Source organism: Bos taurus, chromosome 19, assembly GCF_002263795.3.
Source record: "Bos taurus isolate L1 Dominette 01449 registration number 42190680 breed Hereford chromosome 19, ARS-UCD2.0, whole genome shotgun sequence".
Classification (NCBI taxonomy): domain Eukaryota; kingdom Metazoa; phylum Chordata; class Mammalia; order Artiodactyla; family Bovidae; genus Bos; species Bos taurus.
Genome location: NC_037346.1, coordinates 37340716 through 37351904, shown reverse-complemented (window position 1 = coordinate 37351904; position 11189 = coordinate 37340716). Strand labels below are relative to the sequence as shown.

Here is an 11189-nt window from a genome sequence, read left to right as displayed (position 1 = left end):
GAAAGGTAACCCGGTTTTTAGGCTCCTGCTGACTGAGTCCCTTTGCCTGCCCTAAGCAGGAATATCTCCCATCCCTGCTTGAGCCCTCTCCATGAGACCCTTGTGCCTCTCTGTGAAGACAGGCTGCACCCTGCTCTTTTGCCTGTTCCTTGCTTTATGAATTCACTTGGTTCCCCAAACTGGACATTCCTCCAAGAGTGGGGTCCAGCTCCCTCACTTAAGTGGGGCTTTCTGAGAGATCATCTCATCCTCATCCCTCAGACTGCGGCGCGAGAGATCTCAGTCACCTCTGCCCCTTTACCTCCTTTATAGCTCTGAAACACCAAAAGAGGAGGGGGTTGGGTTTCAGTGGCCCTGCTTTAAAACATCATGGCTTTCTGTTCCATACGGGAGGGGAGGGGTTCAGAGAGTCCAGTCGGCGGGGCGACTTTGGTTAAGTCCCTGGTTTCTTGCTGCATAGAAGAGGCTGGGGTGCGAGGAGGAGACGTCGTCGCGTTCTCTGAGGTCCCTGGCTGGCCGGACCCGAGCCCTGGACAGTGTGCTACCTCATCCCACCACCAGGAGGCGATTGTTCCCTCTGGCATTTCTTCCTGTGGGAACGCTGACAGCGTGCGTGGGGGGAGGCAGGAGTGTAGTGTAGGGTCACAGAAGATAAAGCAAGACCTAGGCCTGAGAATGGCGTCCGTGGAGAGCACCATCTCTCCGCGGGGAGTCCAGGGCTGAAGGGACGGGGGGAGGAATTTCAGGACCTGTGTACCCCTGACAGAAGTCTAGGGGAAGGAAGTCATGCGGCCCAAGGCAACAGTTAATGAAACACAGTGGGAGATGTTCCTTCTCTACCCTGCCAGGCAACCCTTTCCTCCCAGTTGGGAGGGGGCAAGGTTTTTGGAAAACACTGCTGCCTGCGTGGGTCTGCGCACCACCCTGGCGGGGCCAAACTCCAGAATTCGCTTGCAGCGGAACTGGGGGAGACAGCCAAGCTGGGTTAACTGCATAGATGGGGACAGCTCCGAACTCTCTCCTCCAGCCCCCAAATGGACGAGCTCCGGATTCCGGAAATTCCCGGAGGGACCCATCAAAACGAAAGGGAAAGGGAATAATAAAACTAGGTTTGTCTTTCCCTGTCCCCAGCCCCCTGGCCCCCTTCCCGCCAGGCGCCCCCTGCAGGCCGCGTCCTCAGCACGTCTTCAGCACCTGTTGCAGATGGAGGCGCACTTCGATGGCATTTTCCCAGGGTACCACGCTGGCGCGGAAGGAGCTGGGCTCAGCCTTCTGTGCCTCCTGGATAAGGCGGTGCATGGGGTAGCCGCGGCGAGGGAAGGCCACATCGCCGCCGGCCAGCAGCCCCACGGGACAGAAGTCGTTGGCGCCGTCGCCCACGTAGAAAAGGCGCTCGAAGTGCACGCCGTCGTGGGCCCGCTCGCGCAGGTAGTCGCTGAGCACCTTGTGCTTGCACATGTTGGCGGGGCAGCGCGCGCAGCTGTGTGAGTGGAAGGGCCGCAGCGCCAGCAGCCCCCGAGCGTCGGGCCCGGAAGGGTTGCTGAAGATGCGGCGGAACAGGCCTTGGTGGCCGGCGGCGCGCAGCGCGCTCTCCACGCCAAAGGTGTTGGCGTCTGAAATGAGAATAACCTCAAAGCAGGAACCCTGCTTGGCCACAAACTGCAGCAGCTCGCCCATGCCGGGCGACAGCGGGATGGACTCGTAGACGGCGCGCAGGTCTCGCGGCCGCACGCCCTGGTCGCCCAGGTACTGGAAGACGCGCTGCATGTACTCGTTGTAGAAGCCCTCGCGGTAGGTGGCACGCAGGCTTTCCGGGAGCCGCTGGCCCGGCGCTGCGCGCACGATCGAGTCGTCGCTGTTTTCGTCCACGATAGTCTCATCAAAGTCGAAGGTCAGGAGGAAGCGCGGCGAGCCCTGCGCAGCCATCCCGCCGTCCTGGGAGCAGGGGAGAGAGGAGCAGGAGGAGGAGGGAGCAAGCGAGAGGGGGCGCGGCAGGAGCCGGCCCAGGAGAGGCAGGTTAGCGGGCCACGGCCAGAGATGCTGGCACATCGAAGACCTGAGGAGGACCCAAGGCTGGTTAAGCTGGTTAAGCAACGCCGGCGTCCCCACCCCTGCCTTCCCTGTCCACCCTCTTGCACTTCTGTGTTAACTGCTCTGGGGTTTATCCTCAGGGGACCATCCTCCTGAGCCCTGAAGGGCTTCTTTGACACCTTTCTTCTACTCTCATCTGGGGCCATGGGGGCTTGAGTGGAAGAATGGAAGAGCAGCTTCCAAGGAGTCACTCCGTTGGGAAGGTTTCTGGACTAGATCATTCTAGAGACTTCCAATGACCCCTTGTTGGTGGTGGACACAGGGAAGGTGGGAGGGACTCTCCACTCCTCTTCCCTAACATAGTCAAGGGAAACCATTCATTCATTCATTCAACTGGAGCAGATTTGTCACTCCCCTTTTCAGCCACGTAGAGCCGATGGCTTGTAGGACTGTGATGGATAGTAGAAGCCAGGGAAGACTTGATGGCACTACCCAAGGCATGTGGGCAATCAGTGCCAGACCTGGAGAGTGATGTGCCTGGGCTTCTGCATTGGCCAGAGAACTGGATTTTAGGTCTTGGAGGAACCGGGTAGGTGGACTGACCACCCAAAATCCAGGCAGGCTCTGTGAGCTGCTTCCAGCCAGGTGGCACTGGGCAGGGGTCCAAGGATGGGACACAACTTCTCTGGGGGGTTTCAGGGCCCTGTGCTGACAGCTCATCACTAATCACTTGCCAATTCCCTGGGAGGAACTTGTCAGCGGATGGGGTTTCTGCCAGAGTCCGAAGCAAGCGGGCAGCAGGAGAAGCTGTGGGACTTGGGGAAGTAGGAGCCTCCCGCACCAGGCCACGACATACCTGGGAGATGGGCAAGGAAGAGGAAAGAGAGCGGCAGTGGCTGAGAAGGCAGAAGGTGAGGTGGTGGGGTATGGCTGGGGTGGAGGGGATGAGGAAGGGGTGGGGAAGAAGAGGGCGAGGAGGATGTCATGCTAGGGGAGCACAGGGCAGAAAGGACAGGAAGAGTGGGGGTGGGGAGCTCCAGGAAGTCAAGATCTTGGGATGGTCATGTTAATGGGGGATAAGGGAGAGGATGCGGGGCAACATGGCAAGGGTGAGGGCATGAAGGCAAGCATGTGGAGAGCAGAAGCCCTCTGCAGCTTGCCCTGCCCCAGAGGGACAGCAAGCAGACTGCACAGCTTCAGAGTATCACTGTGCTGTCTTTCTCCCTCTCAACCTTCCACCCCAATTAGTTAAGACAAAACCACTCCTCTTTCTGGTTTCTTCCTAACTCCCTTTCCAATATTGCTATGATGTTCATGGCCTGGCACATCCTGTAAAAGGGAAGTCCAAGGCTCCTAACTTCTGAGTTGGGATTTGAACCTGGCTATCTGCCTCCCAAACAGAATTGTCCCTTCAACTTCATGCCTACAGTCACTCTCTGGTCTCACCAACATCTATCTGAGTTTCAGTGGCCCAGGATTCCTGGAGTTGAGGATATAAAGCATCAGGGACCCACGCTTGGGATGGAAGCTTTCAGGGATTAGTGGAGGCTTAATAGAGGTGACAGCAGGCTTAAAAGAGGCTGGAGAGGGCTCCTCCCACCCCATGATGGGAACATGGAGCTGAGGCCTCATCCTAAGAGACCCCTGGAGGGACCCACTTACCCTAGACAGGCATCGGAGGCCAGCAACTGGAAAACACCCGCTCATTGTCAGTACATCACCCCGAGCACCACCTGTAGGGATTGTTGGCCTCCAGCCGTCGGTCCAGGGCTCCTGACAACCATACAAGGTCCGTGTGAGGGTGCCTGGTCAGGTGGTAGTGTTTCTACCACCAACATCCACCTGATCCTATCCCCTCTCCCGAGCCTCAGGAACCACTCAGTAAAAACAGCCCATCAAATAAGCTAAGGACCACAGGGCCCTTGCTAGGCATCCTCTTAACAATCCCTCATGATCCTGGAGAGGTTACAGATATTATTGAAGACCTAGAAAGGATAACCAACTTGTGCAAACATCACCCACTATATATGGCAGAGACAGATCTCAAAACCAGATCTCAGAGTCTGAGACCAGTGTTTTTTTCTCTATATGTTCATTGCCCCTTTCTTGTGTATGGTACCTCATGTTTTACAAATCAGCTTCATTCATATTCTGTCCTTGCTCATCACAATTCCATGGATTCAGCAGATGAAAAGGACTCAGAGATTAAATAACTTGCCCAAGGCTACGATGTTTCCTTGGGGCAAAGCCTGGTTTGTGAAGTCCTGGCCACACCCTTGCCTGCCCTCTGTCCTCAAAAGGGAAGACGCAGATGCCCAGGGCTGGGCATCCACTGAAGCTGGAGGGCTAGGACCCCTGGGTACCACAGGTGATCTAGGACTGTCTCACTCCCTGGTGTTTCTAGAGACTGGCAGTCCGCCAGAAGTCAGGTTGAAATTTCTGCCAGATTTTGCTATGTGACTTTGGGGACAGGATTTGGCTTAATGGGCCTACACCAATGCTGCTTCAAACCTACAAGTCCCAGCTGCTCCCCTCCACCCTGGGTTTAAATGAGAGACTATATGCAGCTGGGACACATCTGGACCGCTACTGCGAGCCAGGAGACTAGACAGGGGAAGGAGCAAAGGGCTGGCTGGCTGCTGCCCTCTGGTGGTGAGAGTGGGTGACACTGGGTACCCCTCTGACTTTGTCAAGGTGACTCTCCCCAGACCATCCCAGGACAGCAAGGAGAAGCAACAGTTTCTCAAGAAAGAGACAGGGACTTCGCAGGAGCAGGGGTCCAGTCAGAGGAAGGGCTCCCTCCATCTTGAGGTATCCCATCTGTCCCCACTCCCTGGCTACACATGCAATGTGGATTTCAGCCTTTTCCCTAAGAATTTGTAGTCTAGGAATCTAGTTGTGGACAAAGCTGAATGGGGCAGTGGGCAAAAAGAGGGAAGGGATTGAGAGAGGAGACACAAGTCAAAAATATGGGAGAGAAGGGGAGGGAGGCATGTGAGGTAAAGGAAGGGCATGTTTGGGGGGTTAGAGGTGGGAGGGCTGTCCCAGGTCCCATCTAGATGGACTTTTAGCCTTCCAGAATCCCGGCTGATATCACATGTCCCCCAGGGGACAGGTGAGTCCAAAGAGGAAAGGTCAAAGGATGCCACACCCCTTGTAAAAGCAAACATGGACAGACACATGCCAGGCAGATATGAAGATAAAAGGGTCTCCAGGAATCACCCAGAGACCAGATTTCATTTCTTTGCCCTTGATTCTTTTTTTTTTTAATTTGGTGGAATAGTCTACTTGTTTTTAATCATGTTCAAAACTTCTCAGCAAAAGTTAAGTTCTTTTCATCTAATACTAGATTCAGGGAAATTAGATAAACGTTTATTGTTGGTGAGTTGCCCTTGTTTTAGTCCCTAGAGGTCTTCCCGTCGAAATTGAGAAGGCCATGCTGCAACACCCACCCCTACCCCACAGTAGTCAGATTCACCCCAGGCCCCGCTGAAATCTGGCTCTTGGGACATTCAGAGAGGTCACTCACCTCTGGAAACTTTCTCCTGAGTGATTGAATCCTCTTGTGGTCACCAAATACAGTCCCTCAGAGGAAAGGGGGACAGGACCTCTGAGCTTTTCCAGCAGGCTAGAGCAGAGGACAGAAGGATTTCATTGGGCTGGCAGGGAGTCCATATTCTGGTTCTACCTAAAACCAGTGTTTCCCCCACCCCTACACCGGCCCCTCGCACCCCTGCACCTTTTTACGCAAGTGCTGTTACATTATATCCATGGGAATAGGATGGGAGGACACCTTTGGGGTGGGGAAACAAAGTTTGAAAATTCCCATGAATGGATGGTTGGAGGCCACAGGGCAGTGTTCCACAAGAAACTGCAGGATAAGGATGTGGCAAGGGCAAGGATCCCAGAAATACTACAGTAACAAGTCCTCTGCTCAAGACTAGGTCTCCTAGTATCTATCGCTAGAAATCACTTTCCACCACTAAGCTGGAATTCTCAACCTCCCCCAGACAGCACTCCCAACTTCACCATGGTTTCTTCCTTGGTCCCTTCCTTCACCACTAGCAATGCATAAGAAAAACAAAAGCCCAGAGAGGTCAAGCTAACATCCTGGGTCACACAGCATCAGAATCAGGATTAGAACTAGAATTCAAGGGTCTCTGCTGCCTCTTGGGAAAACTGCAGCCAGAACTTCCTCTATTGCCCTGGAGACTCCCCCTGGGTTGTAAGCTTGTTGTCCTGATAGCTGGGTTGACGTCCTGGAGCTCTGGTGCCAGTGAGAAAGATAGGACCAGGAGTCACCTCTGTGTTTCCCTGCCTGGATAGACAAGCTAGGAGGGGATCTTCAGTGGGCAAGGAGGTGGCAGCTGCCGGTGGAGTCTGGGGAGAGATATTTTTAGAGGTGGCTGGAAAGCAGGCACTCTGGCACACCCCCAGCTGGCCGGTGCTTCGCTCCAGTGCGGGGCGGCGGGGGGTGGTGGAGGGGGACAGTTCGGTAGACCAGGGGACTCGTGGGTGGCAGGGAGCAAGGAAGCACGGATTCCTTCGCCTTGTCTGTGTCGGGAATGGAGCGATAGCCAGACACCTAGTCCCTTGGGTAGGAGGGGAACTCATTCCTCTGCTCCAGCGACTCCCCCACGGACACGCGTGTGAAGGAGCGCTCTCAGACCCAGCGCAGCCCCCACCCCACGCTGGGACCTTCCCCTACCTCGGCGAGTCCAGGACTCACGTGGGGAGCGGCGGCAGCAGAGGTCTGTCCCGGCTGAGTTTGGAGTGTGAAGAGTAGGGGGACACGGGCTAGCTGAGGTATTTGGGCTCAGGATGGAGCAAGGGGTGCTTACGGGAATTGGAGGGGATGCGGTGTCTTATCCACCCCCGGATTTCTGGGCTTCGGCTCTCACGAGTCCCTCCAGTCCGGAGGGGCCGTGGATGATATGCGTCTGGGCCGTCCCCTCCACTTGCCCCCCATCCCCCCAGGCCGCCGCCGCGTCCCCTTTAAATACCGGGGAGCCGGAGCCGGAGCCGCGGCTGGCGCTGCGGCTGCCGCAGCACCGGAGCCCACCGCAGTCTCCGCACGTCACAAGCGGTTGTCCAATCACAGCGGCGTCGGAGCACATCAAAGGGGCGGGCCGCCGGTAGGCCACGCCTCCCGGCTGCTCCACAGGCTCCCGGAGCGCGAGCGAAGGTGGGATTGGGTGCCGCCGGGAAGGGTAGGAGGGTGAAGATGTAGCGCATCCCTTCAGAGGAGCGTGGGTGGGGGGCACCCTCATTAGAGCTGCTGCTGGGCTCTACGTAAGTCCCGCCGACACACCTGAAGGTGCCAGGGCAATGGACTTTCTTCACCCCCGCCTCCAGAGCTCAGATCCCTGGGACTTGCAAAAATGCACCACCACCTCCAGCCCTCATTCTGTTCTGCGCTCCTAAGCCCGAGGGCAGGCTTCGGTTGACCCCGCCCAAGGAAAAGCAGTTCCTCTCCCGTGTGCGCAAAGCTGGGCTGGCTGGGTGCCCTCAGCCCTCCAGTCGCAGTCGCTTCGCCCCGCTACTTGGGACCCTTGCCCCGGTTACAGGTTACAGACTTTCCCGCTCTCCTATCCTGTATACACTGAGTTGGGGACCAGACTCTCTGCCCCTTTGCAAGTAGTGTTGTAAATAAAAACCCCGACTTTCTCCTCGCTTCCTGAGTCCTTTCCCAGCCACACCCGCTCCACCCTCATCCCCTCCCACCCTGGTGGTGAGGAGTAGAGATCATGTTTAGAGAGGAAAGAAATTTACTGAGAACACACTATGAACCCGGTATAGTACTAGGTCGCAGCACTTAACGTTTGAATGTTGACGGCAGGAGAAACTGAGTTCAAACCCCCGCACAGCTAACTCAAACGGGGTCACAAAGGGACTGAGTTAGCTAGGAAGAAGGTGGGCACCCCGTGCCTGGGTCTAACTGCAGTCCTCCCTAGTCTCCCTGGCTCCATTCCTAGAAGAAGAGAAGGAGCAAATGCAAAGGGCCTGAGTCATCTGGGAGCTGGTAGGGCTGGAAACCAAAGGTAGCAGGGTCAGTCAGGGAGTACCCTAATCTCCGTGCCAGGGGTTATGGGTTCATCGATGAAAAGGACAAATGTGTGCCATGCTTCCATATATACAAAAGGAAACAGACGCCTTAAAGCTGCAAACCTGACCCTTGATACTCTTACCAGTAACTCCCAGTGTCCCAGCTCCTTCAACTGATTGGCTGCTTCACTTATCTCACACCCCTGTCTTCACACCTCACCTTTTTCTCTAGCTCTCCTGTTGGGGCCCTCTCCCCCTCAAGACCACGTCCACCCCATTTGCTGAAGGAACTCAGCCTGGACATCATCTCTTGCCCTGTTGTGCATCCTGCAGCCCCTTTTATTATACTGGCCACGTGTACTAACAGAGCACATAGTAGATGCCAGAAGTGTAAGCACACAGGGTAGAAGGGCCCCAGAGAAGGAGATCAGGCATGGCCTTCTTGACCTGAGAGGCCTTTTTTTTTTTTTTGAGAGGCTATTTTTTCCTAAGCCATTTTGTGATCTTAGCCTGGCCACAATGATTATCATTAATAGGTCTCAGTAATTAACGAGCTTAAGGAAAGAACACAGGAAAAGCAGTCAAGAAAAAATAGTTCAGTGATAAAACAGAGTCCAAGTTCCTCCTCAAGGGATACATAGCAATCTGATACATATCTTTGAGTTCTGCAGGAACTCTGGCCGCAACCCAGGTGGAGGATGGAATGATGGTGTTGACCCTTCCGACTTCAATCAAGTAAAGCTTGAACTCTGTTGACCTTTGCCCCAACTCTATGCTGAATCTCCTCTGCTCAAGCCCCTTCATGAATATTCATATACCAGACAAACCCCTTCAAGAACACATGTACCCTTAGCTTAAAACTTCTCCAGTTTTGCTGATCAGAGAGACACTGCTTTGGGAAAGATCTCCTTGCTTGCTCTAATTAATAAATCTTTCCTTCTTCCTCTCTTTGGCTTGGTTGTGTCTAGTGGCTCCACACCCACCAAGAGATTTCAGGTAACGTAAGTATTTTTCCATGTGTCAATTAATGGAATCCTTACCACCCTATGAAGTGGGTGCATGGCTTACTTTACTGTTGGGAAGTCAAGGCACAAAGAGTTTAGCTAGTCCAGGGCCACCCAGCTGGTGAATGGTGGCGCTGGGCCTCCAACCTAGTTGCCTTAATCATCACCCCACACTATCCCTTCTCATTTAGAGTCTGCCACCCTACTTCTCCTACAGGAGACATGAGGAGACCAAGTTCAGCTTATTTATTAATGTCCCCTAGTCTCTAGAATATCGGAGAAGGCAATGGTACCCCACTCCTGTACTCTTGCCTGGAAAATCCCGTGGACCTCTGGAGGAGCCTGGTAGGCTGCAGTCCACGGGGTTGCTAAGAGTCGGACATGACTGAGCGAGTTCACTTTCACTTTTCACTTTCATGCATTGGAGAAGGAAATGGCAACCCACTCCAGTGCTCTTGCCTGGAGAATCCCAGGGGCTGGGGAGCCTTGTGGGCTGCCATCTATGGGGTTGCACAGAGTCAGACACGACTGAAGCGGCTTAGCAGTCCCTAGAATATAGACCCTGGCACCATAGGCCTTGGATATTTGTTATTGGATGAAACAAATCCCCTGCTGTGTTGTCTCAATGTTAGTGCTCCATTTGTGTTCCTTCCTTAACTCTTCACACCAGGGTCCCTTCAGATTTATTTCCACTTTACAACAGGAAATTGAGATCAAATGACTTGTCCAGGGTCACATGCTCCCAGGAGGCTCTTAATGCAATTAGCCCTTTTAATCTTGTTTCCAGATTCACCCCTGGGGCTGGGGGAGGGATGGGCAGAGAACTTACTCTGTCAAGAAAGTAGAGAGAACTCAGTACTCTCTGTAGTGAGTAGCTGGGAATACCAAAGCTCTTGAGGGCTTCCTGCAAAGTGCCTTTGTGGAATAAATGTGGAAATTGCTAGTTCTCCCTACACTAAAAATTTCAGGACACAAATCTATTTCTCTTTAAACTTTCTCCTCTCATCATGCCAATGAGTCAGCAAGTTGGATGATCAGTCATGTGTCTAAAGATGGGGACAGAAGGAATGGGAATTCCTACTTGCTGCCCCACCCTATCCCTGCTCCCAGCAGGTTGAGGCCTCTGCCCAGCGTTTGGGCTGCTGAACTTCCTCCCCCACTATGGGGTTCACCTTAGAATTCAGGCTAGTCCATCTGGCAGAGAATTTGTGGGGACAGGAGTCATCTGAGGTGACAGTGACAGGAGTCCCTGATGAACTCTGACTCAGGCAGCCAGGGAGGGAGCTTTCCAGCTCGTCCTCACAAAGAGGGTGTGATTCTTGCTGCAGGCTTCCGTGGTGAGCTGGGGTGGTCAGAAGGCCAGGAATGTGGCCTCTGACTCTCTGGTCAGCTTGGTGGGCAGGAGGGCCACAGACCAGAGAGAGGAGCGGATCACCGCCGGGAGACTTGCGTTTCAGACACCAGGCACCAACTGGTGCCAGGCACATAATCCCCACATCAATCCTGGCAGATGGGTTTTAGCATTTCCATCTTACAAATAAGAAAGCAGAAGCACATTAAGAAAGCACCTTGCCCAAGGACACTGTGTAGCAACCCCAATCGTGGTCAACCCCAATGTTCAGGTCAGCATTTCTCTGTCTGCAAAAGGCACAGGGCCCTTGGGGATCTGGCAACTGATGCAAGTGGGCTCAGTGGAAGAAGCCATTGGGAGTAACCCCATTCAGGCATTGCAGGTGCTCAGTGTCTAAGGCATTGTGCTGGGGCTTAGGGATCAGGGCTGGATAGATTCCTTTCCAGGTGTCTCATTTCCTTCCTAGAGAACAATTGCTGACATTGATGGAGCGCACTGTGTGCCAAGCAAGTGTTTCAAAAGCCTCAGCTTTCTTCATTCTCACATCAAGCCTATGATCTATCAGTTCTCCCTATGATCTATTAGTTTTTACAGATGAGAAAAATGAGGCACAGAGTGGTATGTAATTCGTCCTATGTCAATAGAGCTAGGAAGAGGCAGAAACAGGACTTGAATCCAGGCAGTCAGCTGCCGGTCTCTATTCTTAATCAGAACATTACATGACTTGCATTAAAAGTCTCTTGGGTTTTGAGTTGCCC

General features: G+C 53.9%; 1 protein-coding gene and 1 long non-coding RNA gene across 6 annotated transcripts; one reads left to right on the top strand and one right to left on the bottom strand.

Annotated features, from left to right (window-relative positions):
- Positions 1-290: 290 nt before the first annotated feature.
- PHOSPHO1 (phosphoethanolamine/phosphocholine phosphatase 1) lies at positions 291-7103 on the bottom strand. 5 transcript variants are annotated; one of them, XM_024980198.2, is made up of 5 exons: positions 6740-7103; positions 5561-5659; positions 3694-3804; positions 2766-2887; positions 291-2056 (listed from the first exon to the last, which is right to left on the bottom strand). In XM_024980198.2, the coding sequence occupies exons 3-5, from the start codon at positions 3736-3738 to the stop codon at positions 1177-1179; spliced, it is 1047 nt and encodes a 348-aa protein (XP_024835966.1). In that variant the 5' UTR covers positions 3739-3804; positions 5561-5659; positions 6740-7103; the 3' UTR covers positions 291-1176. The 5 variants fall into 5 exon arrangements, with proteins under 5 accessions (XP_024835966.1, XP_024835967.1, XP_024835968.1 ...); XM_024980199.2 differs by having other exon boundaries at positions 6761-7103; XM_024980200.2 differs by having other exon boundaries at positions 6873-7103.
- Positions 7104-7129: 26 nt separating this feature from the next.
- LOC112442651 (uncharacterized) lies at positions 7130-9026 on the top strand. Its single transcript, XR_003030889.2, has 2 exons — positions 7130-7216; positions 8748-9026. It is a non-coding gene; the product is annotated as an uncharacterized lncRNA (long non-coding RNA).
- The last annotated feature ends 2163 nt before the right edge of the window (positions 9027-11189 follow it).